General features: G+C 43.1%; 2 protein-coding genes across 5 annotated transcripts; one reads left to right on the plus strand and one right to left on the minus strand.

The window, feature by feature from the left end:
* On the plus strand, positions 1-25,872 carry COQ10A (coenzyme Q10A). Of its 3 annotated transcripts, XM_070370412.1 has the most exons (6): positions 1-307; positions 869-1,015; positions 1,797-1,989; positions 2,220-2,321; positions 16,518-16,688; positions 25,618-25,872. In XM_070370412.1, exons 1-5 carry the CDS (start codon positions 186-188, stop codon positions 16,644-16,646), a joined length of 693 nt encoding a protein of 230 aa, XP_070226513.1. In that variant the 5' UTR covers positions 1-185; the 3' UTR covers positions 16,647-16,688; positions 25,618-25,872. The 3 variants fall into 3 exon arrangements, with proteins under 3 accessions (XP_070226513.1, XP_070226514.1, XP_070226511.1); XM_070370413.1 differs by lacking the exons at positions 16,518-16,688; positions 25,618-25,872 and adding an exon at positions 9,648-10,097 and having other exon boundaries at positions 2-307; XM_070370410.1 differs by lacking the exons at positions 16,518-16,688; positions 25,618-25,872 and adding an exon at positions 2,593-3,393 and having other exon boundaries at positions 4-307.
* Positions 4,120-27,026, minus strand: CS (citrate synthase). Of its 2 annotated transcripts, none has more exons than XM_005903431.3 (11): positions 26,806-27,026; positions 16,104-16,154; positions 15,366-15,473; positions 14,593-14,658; positions 14,145-14,276; positions 13,326-13,514; positions 7,466-7,665; positions 6,645-6,774; positions 6,426-6,527; positions 6,016-6,225; positions 4,120-5,711 (listed from the first exon to the last, which is right to left on the minus strand). In XM_005903431.3, exons 1-11 carry the CDS (start codon positions 26,845-26,847, stop codon positions 5,541-5,543), a joined length of 1,401 nt encoding a protein of 466 aa, XP_005903493.2. In that variant the 5' UTR covers positions 26,848-27,026; the 3' UTR covers positions 4,120-5,540. The 2 variants fall into 2 exon arrangements, with proteins under 2 accessions (XP_005903493.2, XP_070226510.1); XM_070370409.1 differs by lacking the exon at positions 26,806-27,026 and adding an exon at positions 21,516-21,590.
* Positions 27,027-27,554: the final 528 nt, after the last annotated feature.

The raw sequence follows: 27,554 nt of genomic DNA on the forward strand, positions 1-27,554 counted from the left end.
GAGCGGCTTCAGTTCTAAGCTATCCAGCCGCCCGGGCGGGAGCTGGGCGAGAACAGCCATCGCCCCGCGCCGCCCCTGCCCTCGCCGGCCCTGAATCCGCCCGACTGCTAACCCTCCGCTCTCCCTCTGGAGTGAGGAGGGCGCGGCCGCTATCAGAGCAGAGAGGGCAAGGGAGGGTCGCGCGCATGGCCTCGGCGGGCGTGCGGCGACTCCCTGCCGGGACGCGCGCCGCGGCCCGGGGCTGCTGCGGCCTCTCCTTGCGCCCGGCTCCGCCCCCGGGCCCTCCGCGACCGCTGGGACCAATGAGGTGAGAGGGAGGTGCGGGCGTCCGCGCTGGAGCTGAGGGGGTCACCCAGGACCCCGAAGTTCCGCGGTGGAGAGTTGCAACTCTGGCTGCAAGCGCGGTGGGAGGGCGGCGGTGGTCATACCCTGGGGTATAATGTGTTGCTTTGGGGAAATGCTTTTGCAAATTATTGGCGAGGCAGTCCCCGAGGTGAGTGCCCAACCACATCTTGCCGGTCGCGGGTGCCTTGGCATCCGCCGGCTTGCGAGGCCCCGGGGGCTGTGAGGCATCCCGAGAGTCCTTGCTTTCAGCAGTAGCGTAGCCTCCAGTCAAAGGCAACTGGAGCTTCGCACGCACCCCTCTTTTTCCCATCTCCTCCCTCGGCACTGTCCTCAGCCGCCCTCGACCTTTCGCACTCGTGACTGCCTGGCCGGGGAGCCTGGCGGGCTGCAGCAGGTGCTAGGGGAAAAGCTGGTTTGGACGACCTTCCTTCTGGGATGCGCCCCTCTTCTTCTGCACCTGAGAATGATTGAGGACCACAAGGAAAGAATCTTGACACTGTCTCTCCTTTCCTTTTGGCCTTAGATTTCCGATCTCCTGCAGCTTCTTCTTGCCCCGGGCTCCCCAGGTCTTGGCGACTGAGTCTGGCTTACCTCCCAGCCGTTCCTTCATGGGCTTTGCTGCCCCCTTCACCAACAAGCGAAAGGCTTACTCTGAGCGTCGGATCATGGGGTGAGCATGCTCTCCTGTCCAGTATCCCTCCACATTCCTTTTCCCGACAAACAAAACACCATGTCCAGGGTAGAATGTAAGAGTAGCCATAGTGGGCAAGATTCATCCCTGGCCATCCCACTGTCCCCAGTGGTATTACTGATCCTTTACCCTCCTTTGGCAGCCTCCCAACCTCAGTCCCCCTCTTCTTGGTTGCTGTGCAGGTACATTGTGAAACGTGACTAGAGTTGGACAATAACATAAGACAATAGGGTATTATTTCTTTACTGACCTGACTTTAGGTATTCTGAGCAAATATGAGTTAACACTTATTGAACACTTAACTACTGCTAGCAGTTAGGCTGTTTAGGTGTTTTATCACAGATTTTCCCATTTGATCCTCTAAACAAACTTATGAATCAGTTACTACTATTATGATTTGCAGAGAAGATAAATGGAGACAATAATTTTCCTAGGGCCGCTTTGTCAAAAAGTTACAGAGCTGGGATCTGCGTCCCTGTGTGAATCACCAGTCATCCCAGTTCTCCAGACATGACCCTTTTAAGGATCAAAATAGATAGTAAATGCAAAAACACTGTCTAAATGGCAAGACTTGAGATGCATTAACATCATGGAAATCTGGACATTTGCTTTTGCAAAATCATTCATGGGGGCTTATTTGGGATCTCTAGTTCCTGAAGGTACATGATTGGTGGGCAAAGGTATGAGGGGAGGGTGCCTACGGCAAGGAGGAACCTGAGCCAACTGGCAGCTTCTTGGCCTCTGTGACTCCTTCCCCTAGGTACTCAATGCAGGAGATGTACGAGGTGGTAGCCAATGTCCAGGAGTATCGTGAGTTTGTGCCCTGGTGTAAGAAGTCTTTGGTGGTATCCAGCCGCAAAGGTCACTTGAAGGCCCAGTTGGAGGTTGGCTTTCCACCTGTTGTGGAACGTTACACTTCTGCTGTTTCCATGGTCAAACCTCATATGGTCAAGGTGAGGCCTGGTTGGGAGTGATTGATCAGGATCTTTTTTTCTGTGTTCTGTGGCATTTTTACATTTAAGGGCTATTTTGGCTTTCCTTATGATTTTTCTATCTCCATGTGTCAGATATTTCCAATATTTGAAGGAAAGGAAAATGGCTTTCAATTCCTTCGTACAGCTTCCTACACCTGATGTAGGTCTCATTCCATTGTAATATTCTTTAACTACCTGTCTTGTTCTAGGCTGTTTGCACTGATGGCAAGCTCTTCAACCACTTAGAGACCATTTGGCGATTCAGCCCTGGAATTCCTGCCTATCCTCGAACTTGCACTGTGGACTTTTCGGTGAGTCAGGAGGCTACATAGGGCTACAACTGGGTTGTAGGGGCTGAGCCGAGGTACTATGACAGTTACTTCCCAAGTCAATTACACTCTCCACAGGGGTCAGCTTGTATCACACTTGTACTTTGTACTCAGTCCTAGGGCTTTTGAGGAGATCTAAGGAATAGGAGTTGGGGGGAGGAAAAGGCACTGAATAGTAAGTACCCTTGCATTTGGTCAGGGACTATCCAACATGGTTTTGAAGAGTTTCTGACTGTCTCTTACCCATTCCCAGATTTCCTTTGAATTTCGCTCTCTGCTGCACTCCCAGCTGGCCACCATCTTTTTTGATGAGGTTGTCAAAAAGAATGTCGCTGCCTTCGAGCGCCGGGCAGCAACCAAGTTTGGTCCAGAAACAGCCGTCCCCCGTGAACTGATGTTTCATGAGGTGCACCAGGCTTGAGGCAAAGGATTATTCCCTAGCCTCGCTTCTCCCCCCACTCCTCACCCAATTTTCTTATTTATTTGGCTCCTGTTCCAATCTGAGAGAAGAGTCCATGTTCGTATTACTGTTCTCCCTCTGAAATCCCCCAAAATTGGGCTCTGAGCTGGCTAGAAATGCTGGGGGAAAGAAAAGGCAAGGAGGCATGGAAAGGAGATATGCTCAGGAAAGGGTCAGGGTTATCCTGAGAGCACCATATGCCTGAAGCCTGCCACCTTCTCACACTGAATTATAGTCGGGGCTGTGCGGTCATCTCTGAGCTCTTGTCAAGGTGCCTTAGTGTCTGACCAGGGGAAGAAAGCTTTTCTTAGGACTGAAGAAATTGAACTCTTTGTTCTGACACAGAGCTACTGGGTGGTCAATAACCTTGCCTACCTGAAATGCCTCAGGAGATGCCTGAGATCTGGCCCCAGCTTGAAATCCCTATGACCTTACTTCCATGCTGCCTGGCTAGTGGAGAGCAAGGGACTTTCTCAGCCATCAGTGCCACAGGGGCAAGGAGCAAAAGAGCACTGAACAGTTGTACTCCTGGGCTGTCTTCTACTTGGCCTGAGTTTTTATAAAATTTCAATAAATTAATTGTGACAGTGTGAATCTGGCTTTTTTATATTGCTTCTTGGGGGAATAATGTAGATATAGCAGAGCAGAAGAAAGTTATGGCTTCCTTTCCTAGGGGAGCAAAGGTGCAAGAAGGGCTCTTGGACATAGCGTCCCTGCTAACTATAGTAGCGCATTCTACAAGCCAGGACCTAGTACCCACTCCCTTGCCTATTTATAGACTTTTTCAGAAGGTCAGTTGCAGCAGGAGTCTCAGGACAGAGTAATCTGGTCTCAGACCTCCCATATAACTGATGCCCTCCAGACCACCTCTTATTCTGGGGGATCTGTAAGGGAGGCAGCAAAGAAGGATCGGCATTCCACAAAGCTCCAGAGCCCTCTGGAGGGTCAGATCCGGAGTCAGCTGTCCTACCCTAACTGCCCTTGGTATAGTTTTCTTTCACCCACTGGGCTGGACCAGCTTCCTTGGATTAGTCACCTAAGCAGTTGTGAGGTCTCTAGTCCTTGAGTGTTCTACTTTACAACAGATTTAGGAAGGATGGAGGCTAAAGGTCAAGGACTTCTAACCATTAAGACAGCAGCAATCTTCTTTGGAAATCTCACAGGGAACCTGTCTTCTGATTAGGGTAAGTGAGTGCCAAACATGCCTAAAGATAAAGAGATGCACAGGATAACGTATAACCTACTAAGTGTAGGATCTTGCTAGCCAGACTGCTTACCTCAGAATGGAGACTCTTCCAGGCCTCATTTAATAGGCTCAAACATTGTTAATAAAAACATTTATTTTGCATTTTATACAGAACAACCTGAAGTCTGCATCATGACAGTTACCCAAGGGTTTACAGACAGTATTATCCATCTCAACAGCATGGTTCTGGGGATTAGGGATCCACACAAACACAGGCAGGAGTTGCAAGGGAGGAAGGGGGGCACAGCAGGAGTGTATTTTTAATCCTTTCTTAAAAAGGCAGTAGAACCTTCTGAGTCACTTGAAACCTGTGCATATGGGGATTCTAAAACAAACAGTGTACTGTGAGCTCTTGGGGAAGGGACAGGATAAGAACCTTGATAAATAAAGGGATATTGGCTTGTGGCAGGGGATGAGGAGGGAGGTTTACTATTTTTAATGTCCTCAGCCCCAGCACCTGATAGTCAAAGGAGACCATGTCCAATCTTAAAAATCATTTCCCTGTTCAGAAAGAGGTACTAGTACTCCTGGGATCAGGCCATGAAGATATCATGCTGGTCTTTCCTAAGTCCCTGTTCTATAGCCCATAGCATATTAAAGGGGAAAAAAAAAAGGTCAGAGGGTAGTGGTTTGTGTTCCAAGGAAGTAAAAACTTAGTTCACATTAAGCACTGATAAAGCCAAATAACTAGGAAAGACCACATAGTAGACAGTGCTGTATATACCTGCTGAAAAGAGGTCTCTAGGAAGGACCAAGACAGGAAGGTCCACAGCAACCTTGGCTTGAGGTGCAGCAGGTATAGAAAATCTGGAAAGAGGTGAGTATTCAAGTAATGGGGAATAGAACACTCCTAGATCTTAATTTTAATAGGATAATTTTAAAAAAGAAAAATAAAAACCAAATATTGGTTGCCAGTCAACAACAAATACCATGGCCTTTATGATCATCTGGTAGCTTAAAAAAAAAAAAAAAAAAAAGGCCACAGCATCACCCAATAGATCTTGCTAGGAAGTGTCTGTGTGCATGGGAGAAGTTAATGGGGCTTAGTACAGCTGACAATCCAACATGATTCCTATGGAAACAGAAGGGGTAGAGTCCTGGTTTGCTGGCCTATTAAAGGGTGGACAGAGTAGAACCAAAAGTTCTGAAGTGATGGCAAATTCTCTGCAACCAGCTTTGACCTAGGGAAAGAGGAGCCAGATTCCCACTCTGAAGATGGGGGTGAGGTGAAACCTAACCCACACTACATGCATTAGTCCTGGTCATCCTACAGTTGGTGGGCAACTCACACCAGGCAGGGGAAAGGAGCTGGTCAGGGAAGAACGGGTTACTTTTCTTCTTTTAAAAATCTTAATTTATATTTTAACCTCAGACTTATCATCAGTGCCTCAATACAATTTAATCTTAAGTCTTTAAAAGCCCCGAAACAAAGGTATACTTTTTTTTTTAAAGATCCCTCACTCTCTGCTGGATAGTTTCCTCCCCATCTTCAGTTTCACCCTGACTTAGAGTCCACAAACTTCATCAGACCATCTGTGCTCATGGACTTGGGTCTCTCTAGAGGGAAGCCTAGGGCTCGGCTCCAAATGAGCTGTGCTAATACACCTAGTGCCCGTGATACCCCAAACAGGACTGTGTAGTAATTCATCTCCGTCATGCCGTAGTACTGTAAGGTAAAAGAGAAAAAAGTTGTGTTAAAGGCCCACAGGTAGTTGCATGTACAAGTCCAGGGTGATTAAAAGCCTTAACCCAATTAGCCTTAAATAGAAATGACTGGGAAAAGTATAGCAACTGCATTCTGAAAGGAAATCATCATCCCTTCCCTCCAGCCCACACTTTCTACACCACAGGCAACTTTATCAACAGGGTTAAGGAAGGAGGTGAGAGCCCTGGCTCTGACTAGGGAGTTGATTTTGTGCATGGCAGAGAACAGTAGGGTATGGTATAAATTAGAGGAAAGCAGGACTCACCTGGAGCAGCACCCCACTGTGAGCATCTACATTGGGCCACGGATTCTTTGCCTTGCCCTGCTCTAGGAGGATATTGGGCACAATCTTGTACAGCTGAGCAACCAGCTTAAACATGGGGTCCTGAGGCAGGTGTTTCAGAGCAAACTCTCGTTGACAGGTATATCGTGGATCAGTCTTCCTTAGTACTGCATGACCATAGCCCGGGACAACCTGCAAAGGATGGGGTTGGGGGAAAACCAGTTGTATTCTCAGGCAGAAATTTTTGTCTTTTCTAAATTCTTCAGGGCAGACAAATGGAAAAGAAATCTCCTCTAATTTAGGAAGTTATCTCATTGTTTTCTCCTTCATTCTTTCAATTTATTGAACTTTAGTCTTGGCTTCTTTCTTAGTTGCTAAGTATCTCTGCTCACCCGTCCTGAGTTGAGTGTGTTCCAGATGTAGTCTCGTAACTTCTCATCTGACACATCTTTGCCAACTTCCTTCTGAAGTTGTGTCAGCCAAACAAGCACTTCCTATGGGGAAGGTTTAGAGAATAAGAGTGTCAATGTATATGCCAGGAGAGAATGCCAGGATCAGAAACAAAAGCATGCCAGTGAGAAAAACATGGAGCAGGAGAAGAAGAGTCTTACCTGATTTGCCAGTCCATGCAGGGGCCCTGCCAGCCCATTCATGGCTGCTGCAAAGGACAAATAGGGGTCTGAAAGGGCACTGCCCACCAAGTGGCTGGTGTGGGCACTTACGTTGCCACCTTCATGGTCACTGTGGGGAAGAAAGGAGAATAAAGGCCCAGAGAAAGGGGAAAAAAGGAGGAGACTATGCTAACAGGGACCTTGCTGTTCTCTTACTGTCACATACTTGCCTAGCTATGGGTTCACACCAGCCTAGAGCCAGTCATTTATACATAAGCTCTTGTAAGAGATGTCCCAATGTATCATCAGCCTTTGTTCACTAATCCACAGAACTGGAAAGGTTACTGGTTGATGATGCCCAGCCTGTGTGCCATGCTCCCTGACTTTCACTCAAGCTTTAATAGCAATGGCCAGAAGAGGGAGCTCCTGGAAAGCCAAAGGGCTCACCTAACGCGAACAGCTAGTTCTTTTTCCTAGCTAGAAGAACTAGCTTACTCTGTGTGGTTATAGTAATTTCACTAGACCTCTTGTGCCTTTACCAGACCCCTTTCATGCTTTGTATCATTCCATACTCTGTGCTTCCATCTCCTTGCTGCCTACCACCTGTTCCCAAAAGACGAGAATGTTAAGGAGCTTTTTCTTTTTTTTCTCTTGGTGCACTGTGTAGCATGCAGGATCTCAATTCCCTGACCAGGGATTGAACCCACACCCTCTGCAGTGGACGTGCGGAGTCTTAACCACTGGACTAACAGGGAAGTCCCAAGGAGTTTCTCTTAATATTCACCACCAATCCAGCAACCTGGTGGCTGGGTCTCCCTCACCTGTGGATGGTGAGGTACAAGCGCATGAGCTCTGTGAACTGAGCGTCAGTATAGCCTAACATGTTGGTGAAATTGTGGGACCAGTCCAGCTTAGGGTCAATGGCCCCAATACTGCTGCCCTCTCGGTACAGGTTCCGGTAGATCTTTGCTGCAACACAAGGAAGCTTTGCGATCAGATCCATAGAGTCTTCATAAATCAACTGATGGGGAGAAAAGGAAAATGGAGAAAAAAGAAGAGGAATCATCAGCAAAGAAGAGTTAGGCAGGATCGTGTCTCTTCTCCATGGACTGGGCTTTTTGGATTGATATGGATATTTGGATTATATGCTGGGTGGTTATATATGGAGTAAATAACAACAATGACCATGTAACTGAGTAACTGTTATGACCCAGGTACTGCATCAAGGGAGTTACACATGGTATCCCATGTATATTAAAATATTATTCCCAATTTTTCTCCATTCTACAAAATATATAATGACCTTCACTTTACAGAAAAGGGAACCAAACCTCAGAGCATTCAGTCAATGCCAAAGTCAGATTTCCAACCCTTACACGTTTAAACATGATCTTTTCCACTATATGACTTTGCACTCAAACAATATGCTAAGACATTAGGTTATTTAATAATTCTATGTTCCATCTTTCAAAGAAAATTTACTATATATGCTAAGGGTCAAACAGTGACATTCAATCATTAGTTATTAACAAAGGCTTCCATTTTTAAAGCATTTACTAGTAATTATAATATCGATTATTTTCAGTTTTTTCTTTTCTTACAATAGTCCTGTAAGATAACATATCCCTCATTTGTAAAAATTGGGGCACAAAGTTACCCACTCAGCTAATAAGCATCATCTAGCTTAAATTATTAACTCATGGCCATGCTTGTTTCATCTATACCCTTACTTTCCCCTCTCATCTCCCAAATTATTGAGTGAATCCCAGATATCATATATAACATGTAAATATTTAGGCATGTATCTCTAAAAGATAAAGATCCTTCATAATCAAAATCACAAAACCATTATCCCACTGAAAAAAATTTAACAAATCTTCAATATCATTAACTAATCAGTATTGAAATCCCCTCCACACCTCATTCATTGATTAAAGCTCCCCCTCATTTGTTTGTTTTACTGAAAAATAGCCCACATTACAATTGTCTGATGTCTCTGAAATAGTTTTTAATCAATTTAAGTTCCCTCTTATGCTGTCCTTTTTTTACTTTGCAATTTACTTGTGGAAAATCAGCCTCATTTGTTCTGGAGAAGTTCCCTTAGTTTAGATTTTGCTGGTTATATACCTGTGATGTAATTTAACATGTCCTTCTGTCCATTTTATTTCTGACAAATTGATAAGAGATGGAGGCTTGAGCAGATTCAGGTTCAATTTTTTTTTAGCAAGACTTTTTGATAAATAGTGCTATGTTCATTGATTAAGAGAAACATATAACATCTGGTTGTCTTTTTGTGATGTTAATGGTTTGCTCAACTTTTATGTCTCAATTTTATCTTCTCATAGGGATTTTAAGTTCCTCTAGGGAGGAACTTAGTAGTTTTTTTTTTTTTTTGGCCATGCTGCACAGCTTATGGGATCTTAGCTGACTGACCAAGGACTGAACCTGTGTCCTCTGCAGTGGAAGCAGAGTCCTAACCACTGGATTGCTAGGGAATTCCTATTTTTTCTGTTAGTAACAAAAAAATTTGGGAATTCCTTGGTGGTCCAGTGGTTAGGACTCGGTGTTTTCACTGCCAAGGCCTGGGTTCAGTTCCTGGTTGGCTTCAGTTCCTGCAAGCCATGAGGTGCAGCCAAAGAAAAAACAAAGAAATTTCTACTTTCAGTCACAGTACATAGGAACCATGGAGAAAATACTTGCTGATATTATATAGTGCTGTCCTATCAAGTTAACTGGCTAGATGTTCCTGTAAGAAGTCATGAGGTTTTAATAGTTCTGCTGGAACAAAGAACAAAATCTATAATAAGTATCTTAAATGAGATAATCTATGTGAAGTCATCTATTACTCAAGTACTCAGCATTGAATTTTGTCAGTGCCACCAAGAGTCAATGAGAACACTGCCAAAATTAAAAAGCTACTTGAAGCAAGAAGTACTTAGCTAACACAAGTTCTCAGGAGATTACTTACATGATAATCATACTATTAAACACATCTCCTTGCAGATTTACATCCCCCAAGGAAGTAGATGTTTTCCAGAAGTATGCCCAAAGGATATGCAGATCTAAGGGACCTGGATCGATTAGCAGAATGCCAAGAACAACAAGATCCTGGGCTAGGCCAACTGGCATCTGTGGACTATGTACTAATTTTCACAATTGTTTGTGAAGTATGAATGACCGATTCATAAAGAAACTACAAAAAGATTGTTTCAACCTCTACCACTGAGGATGAAGTTTATGAAGCAGCTAGTATCAGACCAGGTCTGACACTGTGGGATCTTTACCCTGCTTTTTGTAGTGGGAAAGCTGTACTGTCAAGAGATTCAATAGATAAACACATGGACAGAGAACTCCTTATTTCTTCTTTAATAAGCTAATAAGACTGAGGTGCTACTTAGCTACTGGTACTAACTCATTCTTCATCTTTAAACCCTCAGAAGAAAAAAGGACAAAATATGCCACCACTGCATCTGCCTGGAATAAAGGTAACAAAACTGGCCATAATCATCACTGTGATCCAGCATCTCTAGGGCTAGAGAAATTCTGGCCAAGTACTTAGCAAGTAATCATTTAAAAAATTTTTTTATTGGAGTATAGTTGATTTACAGTGTTGTACTACTAATAGCTATCAATCATTATTAAGAAGACACAGAAAATGAAGAGTCAGTATTAATGGTGAAGAGACCCTAGAGTGAAACAAACTCAAGTCTCAACCTGGTCTCCACCAGCTACTAGCTGCATGACCCTGGGCGTGCTACTTTATTTCTCTCATCTTCAACTTTGCCATTCAGTAAAATGAGAATAAACAGTAAGGTCTACCTCATGGGGTAGTTCTGATGATTAAATCAGATGAGTATAAGCATTCAAGCTGATGCTTTCAAGAGTTGTTTGTTAGGTGTTGGAATGACAGCTTCAAACCCTACACATACTGTTCATAGGCCTTACTAGAAAAACCTGATCTGTCAGCTACTTTGCCAATTTTACCCAATCCAACAGTATCTTAAGGCTACCTCACAGTTAAACAGCTTGTGCATCAGAGTAATCTCCTAGTCACAAGTGAAGTTAAGTCAATTATAAAAAGACCTAACTCTTTCACCTCAAGAGACTACACAGTTATCTAAAGTCATGTAAACTGCTATGGAAGGAAAGCTGTAGGCAGATCATCCATTGAGATATATGTAAAACAGCATGAACGGATAATTCTAGAAGAGACTTAGATCACATGTACTCTTTAACATAAATTTTTAAACAGAAATAACCAGTTGAATGCTGTCATGTAATTCTACTTAAGCAGAATAGTAGAATAGTGCTTCAGTGACCTTTGAGAGAGATACAAGACATGGCAGCAAAATAGCACCAAGTTCCACTAGAGCAATTACTGGAGCTAACTTTTGTTCAGTATGAACTTTATTAGACACACATCCTGAGGCTGACAGATTTATCAGTAATGCTTACAAATACTCTCAAGGTTGGTAAAGTCCTGAAATACAATCTTTACCTCAAGACAACCACCCTCAAATGACATCTCCCAAGAGGTAACAGAACAACCAACCAATACCTGTACACTGAATCGGAGGCAAGAGCAAGCAGAGAACAAGATTCATCTTCCTGATTCAATAAAGGACAGTGTGAAGCAGTGCAGCCTGTTTGGATACCTGGGAAATATCTTGTAGGTATTTACTGCAAAGTATGAAGAAGATCATGGCATCCGGTCCCACCACTTCATGGGAAATAGATGGGGAAACAGTGTCAGACTTTATTTTTCTGGGCTCCAAAATCACTCCAGGTGGTGACTGCAGCCATGAAATTAAAAGACGCTTACTCCTTGGAAGGAAAGTTATGACCAACCTAGATAGCATATTCAAAAGCAGAGACATTACTTTGCCCACAAAGGTTCATCTAGTCAAGGCTATGGTTTTTCCTGTGGTCATGTATGGATATGAGAGTTGGACTGTGAAGAAGGCTGAGCGCCGAAGAATTGATGCTTTTGAACTGTGGTATTGGAGAAGACTCTTGAGAGTCCCTTGGACTGCAAGGAGATCCAACCAGTCCATTCTGAAGGAGATCAGCCCTGGGATTTCTTTGGAAGGAATGATGCTAAAGCTGAAACTCCAGTATTTTGGCCACCTCATGCGAAGAGTTGATTCATTGGAAAAGACCCTGATGCTGGGAGGGAATGGGGGCAAGAGGAGAAGAGGACGACAGAGGATGAGATGGCTGGATGGCATCACTGACTGGATGGACGTGAGTCTGAGTGAACTCTGGGAGTTGGTGATGGACAGGGAGGCCTGGTATGCTGCGATTCATGGGGTCGCAAAGAGTCGGACACGACTGAGCGACTGATCTGATCTGATCTGATCTGAGGAAGAACTCTACAATAGTCAACACAACAGCATCATAAGTAGTAACAGGCACTCCTGAGTGGTCAATTTCTAACAAACAAGTTTTAAAAGAAATGTTGGACTTGATTTAACTTTTTCTGTTATGGTGACCCACACAGATAACAATGACTTGAAAGAGCATTTTAAAAAAAAATGAAAAGCAATATATTCAGATTATACAACCTTCTGAATCTGCTGATTTGTGATTTCATAAATGCTTGTGGATATGTTTAGTTTGCATCATTCCTATACCTTTCTCCTCAAAGCCAACCAGACTAGTATCAATTGCAAACTTTCTCTCCTTCTTTCCCTCAATAGCACTCAATTCTGTATACACAGCTGGCACTGAGTAAACACTGACCAATCAAATGGAGTGGGACTTGCCAAAACCCCAAGGAGATTTCATCAGACAAGTGGGCCATACTATTCTATGAATAGTATGAACTCACAGTGAACTCCTTAGGGGCCTTCTGGTCAAAAATCATTTAGTGCATCTGCTTTGCCAAAAGGGACTTTTCCATTCCTATACTACCTGTCTCTAAATAAGAAACAAACAAACAAAAAGAGATGTCCTTCTGTAGACCTAGCCAGATAAATTGTACTTTACCCAGTATTTGTGATTATTGGAAAGGGGAGAGAAGGAAGTGTGTCCTGTGCACTAGGACAAGGCCCAACAATCTTCTCATACTCTCACTACAGAGTTCAAACTGTGAAAGTCACACTGTTTTCAGAGAATAAAGCTCATTTGCTTTTTGCATCCTCATTCCAGGATACTAACTACCCTTCCACTCCTGACAGGTATCTGGAGTGGCTTAGCCCAAACAGTGGCTGACTGCAATCGGTCCTTCCTAGACTCCAGAATTGCCTTAGGTGCCATTCTTCCAACTTAAAAAGGTTCTCATTTGAAGAAGAGGAGAAAGGATCTTTTGGGGCCAGGGTATGTCTACTCTGTGAAACCTTCCTCAGGGACCCTGCAATTAAAGTCACACCTTTTTCAATATTCCAACAGTGCTATGTACATACCTCTATTATAGCAAGATTACTGAACTGTAATTCCTTTTTTACGTGTATATCACCCTTACTAAAATCAATAACCTTGGTGATACAAAGCATGCTTCATTTATCTTTGTAATTTCAATAACCCATAAAAAGCAACCCTACAATAAAATTTTGTTAAATGAATCTGTGGCATAACTCAGGGTAGTAATTTTCCTAAGAATTCTTCATTCCTTTTTCTTTCTTTGCACTCAGGTCCTTTGAATCTCTATCAAACATCAATCATCACAGCAAAGTTTCCTACCTCCCAGTACTTGGTTCGGTTGATACCCTCTGAATATGCTCGGGCAAAGGTACTTTCACTGTTGAGAGCTGTAACAGCTGCACTGAGCTGAGACATGGGGTGTAGATTAGTGGGAAAGTTGTCCAGCATGGTGACCACGTGGGAAGGCAGAGCTGCCCTCTTTGCCCACTCCTGTGAGAGCCAAGATACCTGTGAAAAGGAAGACATTGCTTATAACACTAGACAAGGAAAAAGAAGACAAATAAAAAGACAACAGGGGACTTCCCTGGTGGTCCAGTGGTTAAGAATTTGCCTTCCAATACAGGGGACATGGAAGGGAACTATGATCCGACATGTTACTGGGCAACAAAACCCACGTGCTGCAACTGGAGAATAGAGAAGCTCATGTGCTCTAGAGCCTGTGTGCCACAACTAGAGAAAGCCTGCGCATGGCACAGCACAGCACAGCCAAAATGGAAGAAAATGAAAAAAAAAAAAAAGACAATGAGTATTCCCTGGTGGTCCAGTGGTTAGGACTCGGCGCTTTCACTGCTGGGAGCCTGGGTTGAATCTCTGGCTGTGAGTAACTTGCAAAATGGTAACAAAGATCTTGCAAGCTGCCTGGTGTGACCAAAATAAAAAATTTAAAGAAAATGAAAAGATTGACCTCAAGTAAATAAAATCCAAGAGATTTCAATCCAGTCCACTTACAAAACAGAACTCTGCTCTGATTTCCTTCCCCTCTATAAACTACCACCCATAACCAGAATAATATTAAGTGCTTGAGATTAGAAAAAGGCAAAGGAGGGGAATGAGAAGGGCTAATGTCCTTCTGCTTACCTGTTCCTCTGTTGGGATTTGTCCAGTTACCAGCAGCCAAAATAAGCCCTCTGGCAAGGGTTCTTCGCCCCCTTTAGCCTTTGGCAGCAGTTTCTGGCATTCAGGGATGCTGTAGCCTCTAAAACGGATGCCCTTGAGGGAGAAGAGTAAGGATTACAACTCAAAAATCACATAAATTGACTGATCTCACTTTCTTCAGACCTGTCAACAAGTTACAACTTTCAAAGTGTAAATCTTTAGGTAACTTACTCTTGCTTTGTACTTTTACTAGTTGATATATTTAAAAGGTAAAGTTATTTTTCAGCTATTCCATATGTACCTATTTTCACCTTCCAAAATATATAGGTATGTGCCCTATTTTGTTCTCCTCACCCTTAGTGATTTAATCCATGGTGTGCACAACTAAGTAAAGTCAGTGATTACTAGTAATCGACAGGAAGTCTCTTACCTCATCAGGATCAAGAACTGATGTTTCATATACCAATCCCTTCATGCCTCGCATGCCACCATACATCTAAAGAAAAGAGGATGTAACAAGTTGTCCAAGTAATTCAGGCAAGAGCTTGTTAGAGCTTCATGGGATCTGGGGGAGGAAATTTAGTCTCTGACTTGCAAAACTTTGGGAGATTTCTGAGTTAACTTTCTACAGAATGTAATTTTGAAAGACTGCTAACGCTGGAAATGAATTTTTTAAGTTGAGAAATCACTATCTTTAGTTAATGTTTCTGCCTGTGCTCCCTTTTGTTATTTTTTTCTCCTGCCTGCTCTTCTCCCCTCATTCCCACCAACCAAAGTAAATAGAATGGGATTGACTATATGGAAAGAAGATGGAGACCAATGGCTAAACAGTGTTAGGAAATTATCATCTGAGCTGCTGAGATTCTCAGAACTGAAGAAAAACCATCCTAAAGCTGTTCTATAAGGCCAGCTAGAGCTATGGTCTAACTGGATGATCAACTCAGAGACAGAGAACCTTGGGCCCAAAAGCTGAGGGGTTGGGAAAAGTAATAGAAACTTCATTCATCCTTTCCCATACATGAATTAGGTTAGCCTCAACTATGAAATCTGTGGAAGAGAACAGTCTAATTTCTAACAGACACCATTAGTTTCAACATTTCCCTATGTGGGGCAGAATGCTCTGAATGGTCAGTGAGGAGGGTGGTGCTTCTGCCCCAGCGTGGTGCCGAGCTCCTTTTCCAGGCAAAACCCCACAGCCCTCACCATGTCCACAGTGATCTGGCCCACCACCGTCTTGCCATGTTGCTGCCTGAAGGCCTTCACTCTGGTCTGCTCCTTAGGTATCAGATCAGCCAATATGTCTTTCAAATTCTAAAAAGAGAAGTAGAGAGGCTAAGTGATGATCAAAATATTGATTATATTTCTGCCAAGTTGATATGTTAAGACTGCTTTTTAGAATTTGGCTTTCTCTGTCAGGGAAGCCTGGTCAACTGCTCTGTACAGATGAGGGTAAAAGAATTAGGCAGACGAAGAAGGGAATGGGGAGTTGTTTAATGGGTACAGTTTCAATTTGGGAAGACAAAAGTTTTGGAGATGAAAAAAAAAAAAAAAGTTTTGGAGATGAATAGTGATGATGTTTGCACAATAATGTGAATTACTTAACTACCCCTAAACTATAAACTTGAGAACAGTCTATTTTCTAATGAATACCATAAGCTCCAGCATTTCCTTTTATGGGACAGAATGCTTTGAATAGTCGGTGAAGAGAATGGTACTTTGGTTGAAGTACATTACAGAACTACTTTTTTCCAGCCAAAATCCCACAGCCCTTATCATGTCCACAGTGATTTAGCTATCTTAAAATAGCAGTAGTAATAATGGCTATAACAAGAGTCTTGGTCACCTCCAGGAGACACTTGGGATAATGATAAAAGCCTGGATGGTAGCCCACCCCAGGGTCCAGCTGCCTCAATGATCCTCAGTCCTCTTTCCAAATCTTACCGTGGAAGAAGCACTGGCATGCCTGGCAGCAAGAACAAGACAGGATGCATTCTGCAAAAAAAACACAAAACCTTATACAACCATCCTCCTTCCTGTAATTACAATGCCTCAACCTCTCTCTTTATTTTAGCCTCTGTGGACAGTTTGACATATGAAAGCTGTATAAGGCCTTGAGCAACCTGGAAAGAATTTCCAGTCTGGAGGCAGCAGCTTCATCAGCACTCCCCGAAGAGCCTCTCCCATCACCTGGGTTCTAAGGGCTGGGCTTTGTTAGGCATGAAGGAAACGGCAGAGAGGCAGTTGTTAAAGTACCCAGTCCTTCAAAAATCTAGCTTTCCGTAGCTCTGAGGAGCCCTGAGAAAAGCAACGAGGAAACTGATCAATCCCTTAACCAGGCTGGTAATCTCTCTTCAGCACCTAGTCCTTTGGCAGCACTTCAACCTCTCCATTCTAGAAGAGTCCAGAGGGGAAAGCAACCTTTTACAACACTACCTGAAATGCTCCTGGAAAAAGCATGGAGAAGACAGGATATCTACAAAGTAACAACCAGACTGCTCAACGACAGCAATGGAAACTAGAAAACTGGTAAGTTAGCTTTAACATACTGAGAGAAATTACTAGACTTGTGTACCCAGGTGAGAAAGAAAAAACTCTTAAAGGAGGTGAAATAAAGACATTTCAGGCAAACAAAAGCTGAGAGTTTATCACTCACACACCTGTACCAAACAAATTTTTTTTTAATTGAGGTATAATTCTTGTACAGTATTCTGTCAGTCTCAGGTGTACAACATGATTCATAATTTTTTAAGGTTATATTCCATTTATAGTTATTGCCCCACTTCACTCTCCCCATTGGCACCCATTAGTTTATTCTCATATCTGTACTTTTCTTTGTTATATTCACTAGTTTTCTTTTTAAATTCCATGTAAGTGATAAACAGCATCTGTCTTTCTGACTTCCTTCACTTCACATGGTACACTCCAGGTCCATCCATGTTGCTGAAAATGGTAAAATGTCATTCTTTTTTATGGCTTAGTAGTATTCTGTTGTGTATATAACACACACATCTTTATCCATTCATCTCTTGATGGACACTTAGACTGCTTCTGTATTTTGTAGCTAGGCTATATTTTTCTATATTTAGAGATAGTTTTTTCCCCCCAAGAAACACAACTTTCTATGAAGATTGCTGAGTTGCAAGAGAAAGTTCAACACTGCCTTTGAAAAAGACAACCAGTTGTACTACTACCAAGTTTTAAGGATTTAGCCAAGGAGGCTGACTTTTCTTCAGATTATTCTGAAGATAAGATTAGATAGTAAAAAATAAGCCCCAGGGTCCTCATCTATAAAATGGTGCTGATACCCACTAGATCCCACAGGGCTGTCTTGTGATGATTAAATTACAATGGACGTGGGAGCACTTTGCAAACTAAAGACACACACACACACACACACACACACACACAAACCATGCAGCAAGTCTATACCTCTCCTTTTGCCAAAAAGTCAGACATACTTTTTTAAGTAACTACAGTCATCCCTCGGTATTCAAGGGGGAATTGGTTCCAGGACCTCCCCACCCTCAACAGATACCAAAATCTGAGGAAGCTCGAGTTTCTTACATAAACTGGTGTAGTATTTGTATATAACCTATGCATATTTTCCCATATACTTTAAGGTATCTCTAAATTACTTATAATACCTGCTACTGCTAAGTCACTTCAGTCGTGTCTGACTCTGTGCGACCCCATAAACGGCAGCCCACCAGGCTCCCCCGTCCCCGGGATTCTCCAGGCAAGAACACTGGAGTGGGTTGCCACTTCCTTCTCCAATGCACGAAAGTAAAAAGTGAAAGTGAAGTCGCTCAGTCGTGTCCAACTCTTCGATACCCCATGGACTGCAGCCTACCAGGTTCCTCTGTCCATGGGATTTTCCAGGCAAGAGTACTGGAGTGGGGGCCACTGCCTTCTCTGTTATAATACCTAAAGCAATGTAAATGCTATATAGTTGGAAGTACAAAGTAAATGCTATGCCAGTAGTCAGCACATGGCAAGTGCAAGTTTTGCTTTTTGAAACTTTCTGGAATTAAAAAAATGTGTTTGATCCACAGTTGGTTGTACCCACAGGTGCAAAACCCATGGATACAAAGGGCCGACTGTACTGTGTTGCTGTCTGATTGTGCTGGAAATCATTTGAACTAGTGGTGGTGTATAAATTCCAAAACACCACATGCTTAAGGTGAGACTGAGTAGTGCCTGAGGCTTTTAGAATTTCATACCCCTCTTTCTGTTGGGGCAGGAGGAAGAAATGGAAAGGGAAGAGACCCTTCAGAAAACTTTATTTTAAGAAGAATCAAAAGAAAGAAAGAGAAGTCACTCAGTTGTGTCTGACTCTTTGTGACCCCTGCCAGGCTCCTCCATCCATGGGATTTCCCAGGCCAAGAATATCCAAAGCTAAATTCAGAGAACACAAGGCAAGCTAATGTGGCCTTAAAACAAAGGGGGAAGGCCTCAGATTGTTAATGAGGGCTGATTTCGACTCCTCTCATTAACTTTCTAAAGAATCTCCTCTAGCTCACTGAGGACCATTTGGGCAGAATGTACACAGCACAAATAGCTATTTAGGCTGTTCATCCTACATGGGGTGAATGGGAGTGCACCCAGCACTCAAGAAATAACTATTTCCTTTATCTTACTAGTCATCCAAAAGTGAACAAGGGAAAACCTTGAGTGGGTTCAAACTACTCTTCTACAGCACTTTCCATGTTCAAGCTATTTCATGCTCCACGGTCCCACAGATCCCCTATTATAGAAGCCCTATCTCCTGGAGACCACATCAGCACTCAGCAGACCCTTTAATTGTGGGTAGTTGGTTATGTGGGTTTGCTTTTAAAGAGGCTGTAGGGGAACATACCATCTGAGAGAAAAAAGAAGTTGAAATCTCTCCATAATGATAATTTTTTCACTTTTAAAACATCTTTAAGTTTCTATAATGGCTGGCTACTTCACTGGCAAGAGGAAGACATTATAAGAATAGTCTAAGGTTAAATCTTAGGCATAAGAAAAAAAATGTATCCAAGCTAAGCTGACAGAATGAAAGCCTGATCTTCAGATGAAAATGAAATTCTCTCAGAATGGAGGTCTCTCTTCCAGCAATATGCCTGTATGAACATAAAACAAAAACAGTTTTTTCCCCTTATAAGAGAGAACTACTAGAATCAATGAGCTTCCTTCTCCTTTTACTTCACTTAAGGTTAAAAAAAAAAAAAGGAAATCAGAAAGAGAAGAGTGGAAGGTCAACTAACAAGGCTATAAGAATGCAACATCATTTAAAGGCATCAGATGGAAAGTATTACCATACTTGCACCACCAGCAAAGTCTTAATTTCCTTTGTAGAGCGTGTCTTTGCCATTTAATGAGGCACCTCAATGTAACTTGAGGAGAGCTGATCTCAACTGTCCCTAATCTCCATCTGCAACACTTCTTAGCCAGATCTCCAATTTGCAAAAATGCTAGTGTGTGAACAGCATGGCTAGGTAGCTCCAAAGTGAAGGTAGAATATTCTGTTCCTACTATACTTCTGGTTGTGTGAGCCTAGCCAAGTCATTTAATCTTTCTGTGCTTTAATTTCCTTATCTCTAAAATGTAAACAATCTACCTGAAAAAGAATTCAGAGTAAAGATAGTAAAGATGATCCAAGATCTTGGAAAAAGAATAGAGGCACTGATCAACACACTATAAATGTTTAACAACAAACTAAAGAACAAACAGATAAACAATAAAGTTTAAGTTTAGTCATGTTCAACTCTCTGCGACTCCTGGACTATAGCCTACCAGGCTCCTCTGTCCATGGGATTTTCCAGGCAAGAATACTGGAGTGGGTTGCCATTTCCTTCTCCAGAGGATCTTCCCTACCCAGGGATCAAACCCGGGTCTCCCACATTGTAGGCAGACGTTTACCATCTGAGCCACCAGGAAAGTTAAACAGATAAACAATACAATAACTTAAATAAAAAATACACTAGAAGGAATCAATAGCAGAATAAGTGACACAGAAGAAACAGATAAGTGAGCCTGAAGACATGAATGAAAAAAAAAGAAATGAGGACAGTCTGAGGCCTCTGAGACAATATTAAATGCACAAACATCCACATTACACAGGTCCCAGAAGGAGGAGAGAGAGAGGACCTGAGAAAATATTTGTAAAATGGAAATAACTGAACCCACCTCAAAGCACTGCTAGGAGGATGAATTAAGTCAATATTTATGAAGCACTTACAATCATGCCTGGCACACAGCACCAAGTGCTGTATTTGTTATTTAATAAATATAGAAAATTAAATAGTATGGCTACTTTCCAGCAGTCTTCAATGTCAAGTTTAGTCATATTTTAGCTCACCCTGCAGCCTAGGGGGGGGAAAAAAACTAAAGAAATATGAAGGATTTTAAAAACAATCAATATGGATAGAATATTGGAAAAAATTCAGGTTAGGATAACTTTACCTAATGATGTAGAAGACAGAGCACATGGCTTGGAATTAGGAAAGGAAATCTGGGTTCCAGTCCCAGCTCCATTACTAAATAACTGAGACATCTAAAGCAAAACTACTACTGTTTCCCTTGCCCTCTCCACTTCTAGGATAACACTCAAGCTACTTGGCTCCAAAGTCTGATCCTAAGGTTCCAACAAGGACATATATATAAAGGTACATAAAAACCTTGCTATTTAAAAAATATGACTGCCTGGCCAGCAATATTACCATTACCTGGAGCTTGTCAGAAATGCAGAATCTTGGGTTTCACCTCAGACCTACTGAATCCAAATCTGTAGTTTAACAAACTCACTAGGTTGATTCCTATCGACAGTAAAGTTTGAGAAACATCCATGATTTAAAGTGTTAAGCAAGGAAGCAGAGGGGAGAACACCAAGAGTCTAGGATGTGGTGTTATTAAGAGTCAAGTCCTAAATTCAGGTCCCGCTACTATCCTGCTGTGTTACCATGGCTCTAAGACCTAACTTCTAGTTTCAATTTTGACATCTCAAAATTGGTAATAAAGCCAATTTCAGGGTAGACAAGTGGACTACATGAAATAATTTGCATGAAAGCATCTAGAACAATGCCTTCTGCATAGCTGAGATCAGTAAACATGTTTCTTAGTTATGTGTTGGCTTATTACCTACCAACTTGTGTCACAACTCTCTTATGGAGCTGGATCCCAGGAAAGAGACAGTCAAGTCTGAGGAAGGGGTGAGTGAATAATTCCCTGTAGTTGAAGAACAGGAAATAAAGCCCCAACTTTCTGAAGGGCTTCCTGACCAAGCGAAGAGTCTCAGGGAGAGGAAACAAATTTAACTAACTATAATCTACCAGCAGGAGGTGTTAGAGGGCTGTCATACCTTAGGCTACATACCTCATCTCTTCTACCTCCTGGCTGCCAGTGAAAGCTGCTAAATGGCTTTGTACAGTGCATTCAGGCTATACTCACAGATAGAACAGGCCAGCTTACAAATCTCTGAGTCATCCCCGAACTTTCAACTCCTAGCTCCTCCCCCCAATTCTGGAGGTGTGGCAACTGAGCTTCGGCTTCTGGTTACATGCCACGTGTGGAGTCATTCTACAGGAAAGGCGGCTGTCAGGTGAATCAGGGAATCATCTGCCTCAGTAGGTCAGCTGCTTCATGGGGAGAGACAGTAAGAGCTACTTCCAAAGACAAGGGCCAGGCTTACAGCTTCTGTCTGCCAGAATTCTCTACAGAGTGGTGGGAATTACCATCACTAAAAGGCTTTTTCAAATCCCACATGCTGCCATCCCATGCCAATAACTTTTAGTGAGCTGGTTATTACTGATAGAAATGGGCTGCAGCTGTCAAATGTGCTATGCTAGGATGGAAAAATACAATTAAGGGAACCTCTATCTTAAAAGGCCAAGGGAGGAAAAGGACAAATAAAACATGCAGGAAATTCTGCCAAAGATTTGCTTATAATACTTTAGGGTATTGGCCAAGTCCCTTAACAAAAATCAATTAAAACTACTCCCTTCTCCCCCAGATTCTGCAAACAGTAGAATCCCATTTGGATAAGCACTTACTTAATAATGTAGTTACTTCTCTCTTATTCCTCTTAGCCTATTATCATCATTGATCTATATCTAGGACCCTTACTCTACAAGGGAAAAGCCAAATTTCCTTCAATACTCCATCAAACACACATTCAGAACATGTCCTGGCACATATCCAGGAGCTCCAACATCAAATTTGTGAGCCTACAAACTACTGTGTATAAAATAAATAGGGTACAAGGATATGTTGTATAGTATAGGGAACATAGCCAATACATAATAATATTTATAAGTGGAATATAATCTACAAAATTGTGAATCACCATGTTGTACACCTGAAATACTGTAAATAATCTACACCTCAATTTAAAAATTAATTAAAAAAAAACTTGTGAGAGATGCTCCTGATTTTATTAGCACCCTTGTCCAGTAACAAAAGATCAGAGCTTGCCAAGCCAGCAGAACTGGCTTAGTTGATGAAACAACACAATTCTCTAATAACTGCAAGAAAAAGCTTGTGCTATGAAGGCTTCCAGTGCAGAAGAAACAACTTACATTAAGTAAAAACGAACACACGCAGGACAAAGACTCCTCTCTCCCCAGAACCAGGTCAGAGAACTAAAGCCATTTAACATCTGTGTTTCACAAGGGTAATACTGGAAGTCTATCCGCACTACTTGGTCAGGCCACTTAATAGCCTGAGCAGAGAAATCTTTAGATTTCGTACTCTGATGCCCTTCATACTCATAAGAATTCCCTTAATAATTCTGCCCAACTCCCATTGTCTAACAGACCCTTCTCTAAAGGTTCGCTGATTATTCAATGAAGAAGACTGCAAAGGACACCAATTCAGCCTCAGGAAAGAATTGAGTCCTAATTTTTCTTTTAGAGAAATTCTTACTGTTCTTTAATAGTTGCTAAACACCTATCTAGAGAAAATAGTCTAAAACAGACTACAGCTACTTTTGAAGTCATTTAAAAATAATCACTAGTTAGGGACTACCTTGGTGGTCCAGTGGTTAAGAATTTGCCTTGCAATACAGAGGACGCAAGTTCAATCCCTGGTTGAGGAACTAAGATCCCATTTGTCAAGGAGCAACTAAGCTCATGTGACGCAGCTAGAGAATCTGTGCTAGATTCTGTGTAGTGCAATTAAGACCCGATGCAATCAACTAAATACATATTTAAAAAATCACTAATTAAAAAAAAAAAGCTCAACACACACACACATATATATTAAATATAGTTACAAGCAAAAAGGACTGCATGTGGCTTTATTGGCCCAACAGGAGGGGATCACCAAGCAGTCAACTGAGACACTTGAAAAAAATACAAATTTCCAGATCCACCCCACCTCTGCTGAACCAGAATCTGCATATAGGATTCATAAACGTGCAAGGTAAACAAGCCACCCCAGGCGATGATGCTCACTGTGAACTTACTTACAGATCTTTTAAAATGATAACATGTTAAAAGAAACAGGAATTCAGGCAATTTCAGGGAAGAACTGAAAAACAGATCCTAAGATCTGCTGCTAAAGTTGTCTCTCTACTGGTTTTAATTTCACTCAAATCCTATTCAACTCTATTACATAAGGCACCAAAAACAGGGCAGAAGGAATTACTCTGTGGCTTTAGGAAGCTCCACCAAGTCTGGTTTCCCGCCTTCTGCCCACTTGGAATGTCAGCCTTCCCTTCTGATTACCTGCTTAATCCCTGCTTATCTCAATGCCTCCCCACACCCAAGTATTCAAGGGCTATCAATCTAAAGACCACCAGGAAGAACAAATACAATCACTCCACCACTAGCACAGGATGAGGCATCGCTCTTCACTGTTCATCTTTGATTCATCTTGTAAGCCATCAGGCAGTTGCCATCACTTTGGGTAGCAGAGAATCAAAGAAGTTCGAGAGTTTGCCCTTAACACGCTTTGGGCTTTAAGCTTAACTAATATTTCAAAGGACAAAACTGACTCAATTGTGTAGAACCCATTTTCAGGCTTGAATTTACAGAAGAGATGTGTAGGGGTGTGGGCTTGCTGTAAAGTGTCTTGAAAAAGTCTAGAAATAATCTAGAAACACTTTTGGATTGACTTAACTAAAGTTATCAAACAGCTTAGAGGAATAATTCTCAAAGATATAAGAAGTAGGGCTGTCTGTCACTTTGGTATTAAGAATGCAGAAGTTAATTGGTGGATCTACTCTAATTCCCAACTCAGATCACCTATGAAAAGACAGCACAAAGCGAAGGCACCCACAGCTAATACTAAAGCCATTGCTTACTAGAAATTCGTTCAGATAAACAAGAAGTCAAATAACCTTAAGGCTCTGAATGAGGTGGTCTCTTCAACTCAGGTGCTCATTAAATTACCTGACAGTGGGCAGGGTGGAACAACAGAACAATGATTAGCATTTGTGTCTCCTAGCAAGGTTAAACAGAGAAGGCAATGGCACTCCACTCCAGTACTTTTGCCTAGAAAATCCCATGGACGGAGAAGCTTGGTAAGCTGCAGTCCATGGGGTCGATAGAGTCAGACACGACTGAGCGACTTCCCTTTCACTTTTCACTTTCATACGTTGGAGAAGGAAATGGCAACCCACTCCAGTGTTCTTACCTGGAGAATCCCAGGGACGGGGGAGCCTGGTGGGCTGCCATCTATGGGATGGCACAGAGTCGGACACACTGAAGCGACTTAGCAGCACTAGCAGCAGCAAGGTTAAAAAGTTTTCTCAGAAAAGTGAATTACACCTGATTTTGAGAATCAAAGTAGTAGGCACTATTTTTGCCTTCTAAAGTCTACCTTAATAGCGAAGGAAAAACAGCACCATTAAGCTGTAGGCTAATCTGGAAAGTTCAGGCAGGTGCTAGCAATGCTGTCAGATTGAAAGACTTCTTGGTATTCTGGCTATACTGCTTACATCTCAGGAAGTTTCCACTGCTTGGTCTGTTGAGCTTTGTTATAAAGGTTGAAAGCCTTCTAAGGGCTTCCAATATACAGGTTTCTAGGATCCTCAGGTCCAACAGGAAAGTAAACAAAACAATAATGATCACTACAATTAGGTTGCCTTGTCAATTCAAAAACTTTCTGAGTTTCTTTCCCCAGAGGTTTAAGAGAAAAACTAAATTCAAATGTAAATTCCAAAGGCAGTTTCAAACTGTAGAGTTAGCAGCTCTGGAATGAGCTAATTATAGTATCTCCTATTCTGCCAAAACACTATCCAGAACTTGCTTCATTTCCCAAGAGGTTTCCTTTCCCTGTTCCCTGGTAGTGGAAGGAACTACCATCAAGTAAGACAAGTATCTCCTAAATGGCCAGCCTCCACCTTGCTGCTGCTGCTGCTGCTGAGTACCTGGAAAAACCTGTAAATGCTACAGGCTTTACTTTATCTGCCAACCATTCAAGATAACACACTGTAAGCCAAAACCTTTCTAGGTTTTTCCTTTCCTCCCCTTAGGTGCTGGCAGCTTTAATTTGTGTGCAGAAGAAAAAAGTGTAAGTTCTTTGCAAGAGTCAAGGTCACTTGTGGGACTGTCCCTGCTTGGATTAGAAGGCTGGGACCCCTCAGCACACCAGTCTTTCTGTTTAAAGGACCCAGTTACCCAGAGACAAAAGTAATTTTGGCAATATGGAATTGAAGACATTGTGTAAGCAACAATATTCCTTATGATCCCAACAACAACAAAAGTCAAATAAAGGGCCCCCCATGGGACTTCCCTGGTGGCTTAGACTCCACGCTCCCAATGCAGAGGGCCTGGATTCCATCCCTGGTCAGAGAACTAGATTCCGTGTGCTGCAGCCAAATAAATTTTTAAAAAGTAAAAGGGCCCCCCAAAAGAGGAACCTTTCTTGGGTAGAACATATTTAAAAGCAATAGTAAAACTTAAGTGAGCAAGTAGTAGGACGTAACCTTGGAATTACTATCTCCCGCCCAGTTATCTTCACTTATCAGCCTGCAGTTTATAGGAACAAGTTTTCCTCAATCACATGCGATAATCATGCAGAAGGTTCTACACAAGCCCTCCACCCCACCCAAGCTCCTCCTACATAGAGTAACTGCAAAAGTCCCAAGGACAAAGAGGACCCGAGTCGCATTCCTCCAGAAGGAACTGCTATGCTTGGTCACTAAAGGCTTAAATCACTGGGCTGGAGAAATGGAAGCCGGCAGTTCTGAAACTGACAAGGACCTCTCTACCCAGTCGAAGCTGAAATTAGCCACGGCTCCAGCTCCGGCCCAGGATAGAGTGAGCACGTCTGCTCACCCTTGCCACTTCTCTTAGCCAGCCCTTTCTTCCAAACAGGCTCTTTCCCTAATCCCAGTGGAATACATCTATGTTCTTCACTCCTTTTTCCAAGGCCAAGCACCCCCGCCTCTTCTACCCTTGACACGCGGGGTGACAGCTCGGTCCGGCCTCCCCACCGGCCCAAGACCTCAGGCCAGGGCGGGCAGTACTCACTTCACCCGCAGTGGGCCGGAAGGCACATAGCCCTGGGAGCTCCAAGCGGAGCAGGCGGCCAGCCAAGCGCAGGGCCCCTTTAAGACGCGCTGGGGTGCGCCTGGGTAGGGGAGGGAGACCCCGGGCTTGAGGGCCTGCAGTCGCCTCAGCCCCACCCTGGAACCGCGCGGTCCTTCCTAGATGCTCACCTTAGCTCCGAATAGCCGGGCGGCCGCAGTGAGTAAAGCCATGGCGGGCGAACTCGGGGATCTGTCAGGGAGGGAAGAAGGGAAGAGAGCTGCGGCAGGAACGGGAGGCGCCGCTGCTGCACCAGAGGCCGCGGGGACGAGGGGAACAAGGTTGAAAGGAGGAGGCTGAGGGAAAGAGTAGATGAGCCGGCGGCGGCGCCCAGCCCGGGGTCCTCGGTGAGGCCCCGCCTACCGCCCGGAACCCGCTCCCGCCCCCTCTCAGGGGACACGCCTCGAGCTCGGCCATTGGTCCAGTGTGCGTGGGGGGGGCGGGTCCTAAGCCATTGACAGCAGTTGTGGCGGGGAGGATTGGACCGTTCCAGGTGGGCTAATTGAGGGTGGATGGGCGGGGAGAAGCGTGTAGGTGGTTAAGTATGTGCCTGAGAACTCAGTTAACTTCCTTCTTAGGCTTTTCCCCTTGCCCTTAACACGTTTAGGGTTAACTGTAAGGTGGCTGTTAGAAAAAAAAGCTCCAAGGCCTTTGACCTTTGAAAGGTCCTCCGAAGCCAACCCCTTAATATCACGGCAACTGATCCTACTCCATTGGCATGCTTTCTTGATCAATGTCATTGGTTAATGACTTAATGGCCATAGAGGTGACATCATGTGGACACAGGCTATGATGCCAGAATTAGCTACTTGGAAATCATTTGAGGTAAGCAGAAGGCGTGGTATTACAGATACCAACAGATCCCAAAATGTGGAGAAGG

Source organism: Bos mutus, chromosome 5 (assembly GCF_027580195.1).
Source record: "Bos mutus isolate GX-2022 chromosome 5, NWIPB_WYAK_1.1, whole genome shotgun sequence".
NCBI classification, from domain to species: Eukaryota; Metazoa; Chordata; class Mammalia; order Artiodactyla; family Bovidae; genus Bos; species Bos mutus.

Bases quoted from the DNA above. Each gene is read 5' to 3' on its own strand.
- COQ10A (XM_070370410.1), top strand. From the start codon at position 186: ATGGCCTCGGCGGGCGTGCGGCGACTCCCTGCCGGGACGCGCGCCGCG. The intron at 1,016-1,796 runs GTGAGCATGCTC...TCCTTCCCCTAG, and splicing joins TCTGAGCGTCGGATCATGGG to GTACTCAATGCAGGAGATGT. The intron at 1,990-2,219 runs GTGAGGCCTGGT...GTCTTGTTCTAG, and splicing joins TCAAACCTCATATGGTCAAG to GCTGTTTGCACTGATGGCAA.
- CS (XM_070370409.1), bottom strand. From the start codon at position 21,575: ATGCACTGTACAAAGCCATTTAGCAGCTTTCACTGGCAGCCAGGAGGT. The intron at 15,474-16,103 runs GTAAGATTTGGA...TTCTCTTTTTAG, and splicing joins ATGCCAGTGCTTCTTCCACG to AATTTGAAAGACATATTGGC. The intron at 6,775-7,465 runs GTGAGGGAGACC...TCTTCCCCACAG, and splicing joins TTGTACCTCACCATCCACAG to TGACCATGAAGGTGGCAACG.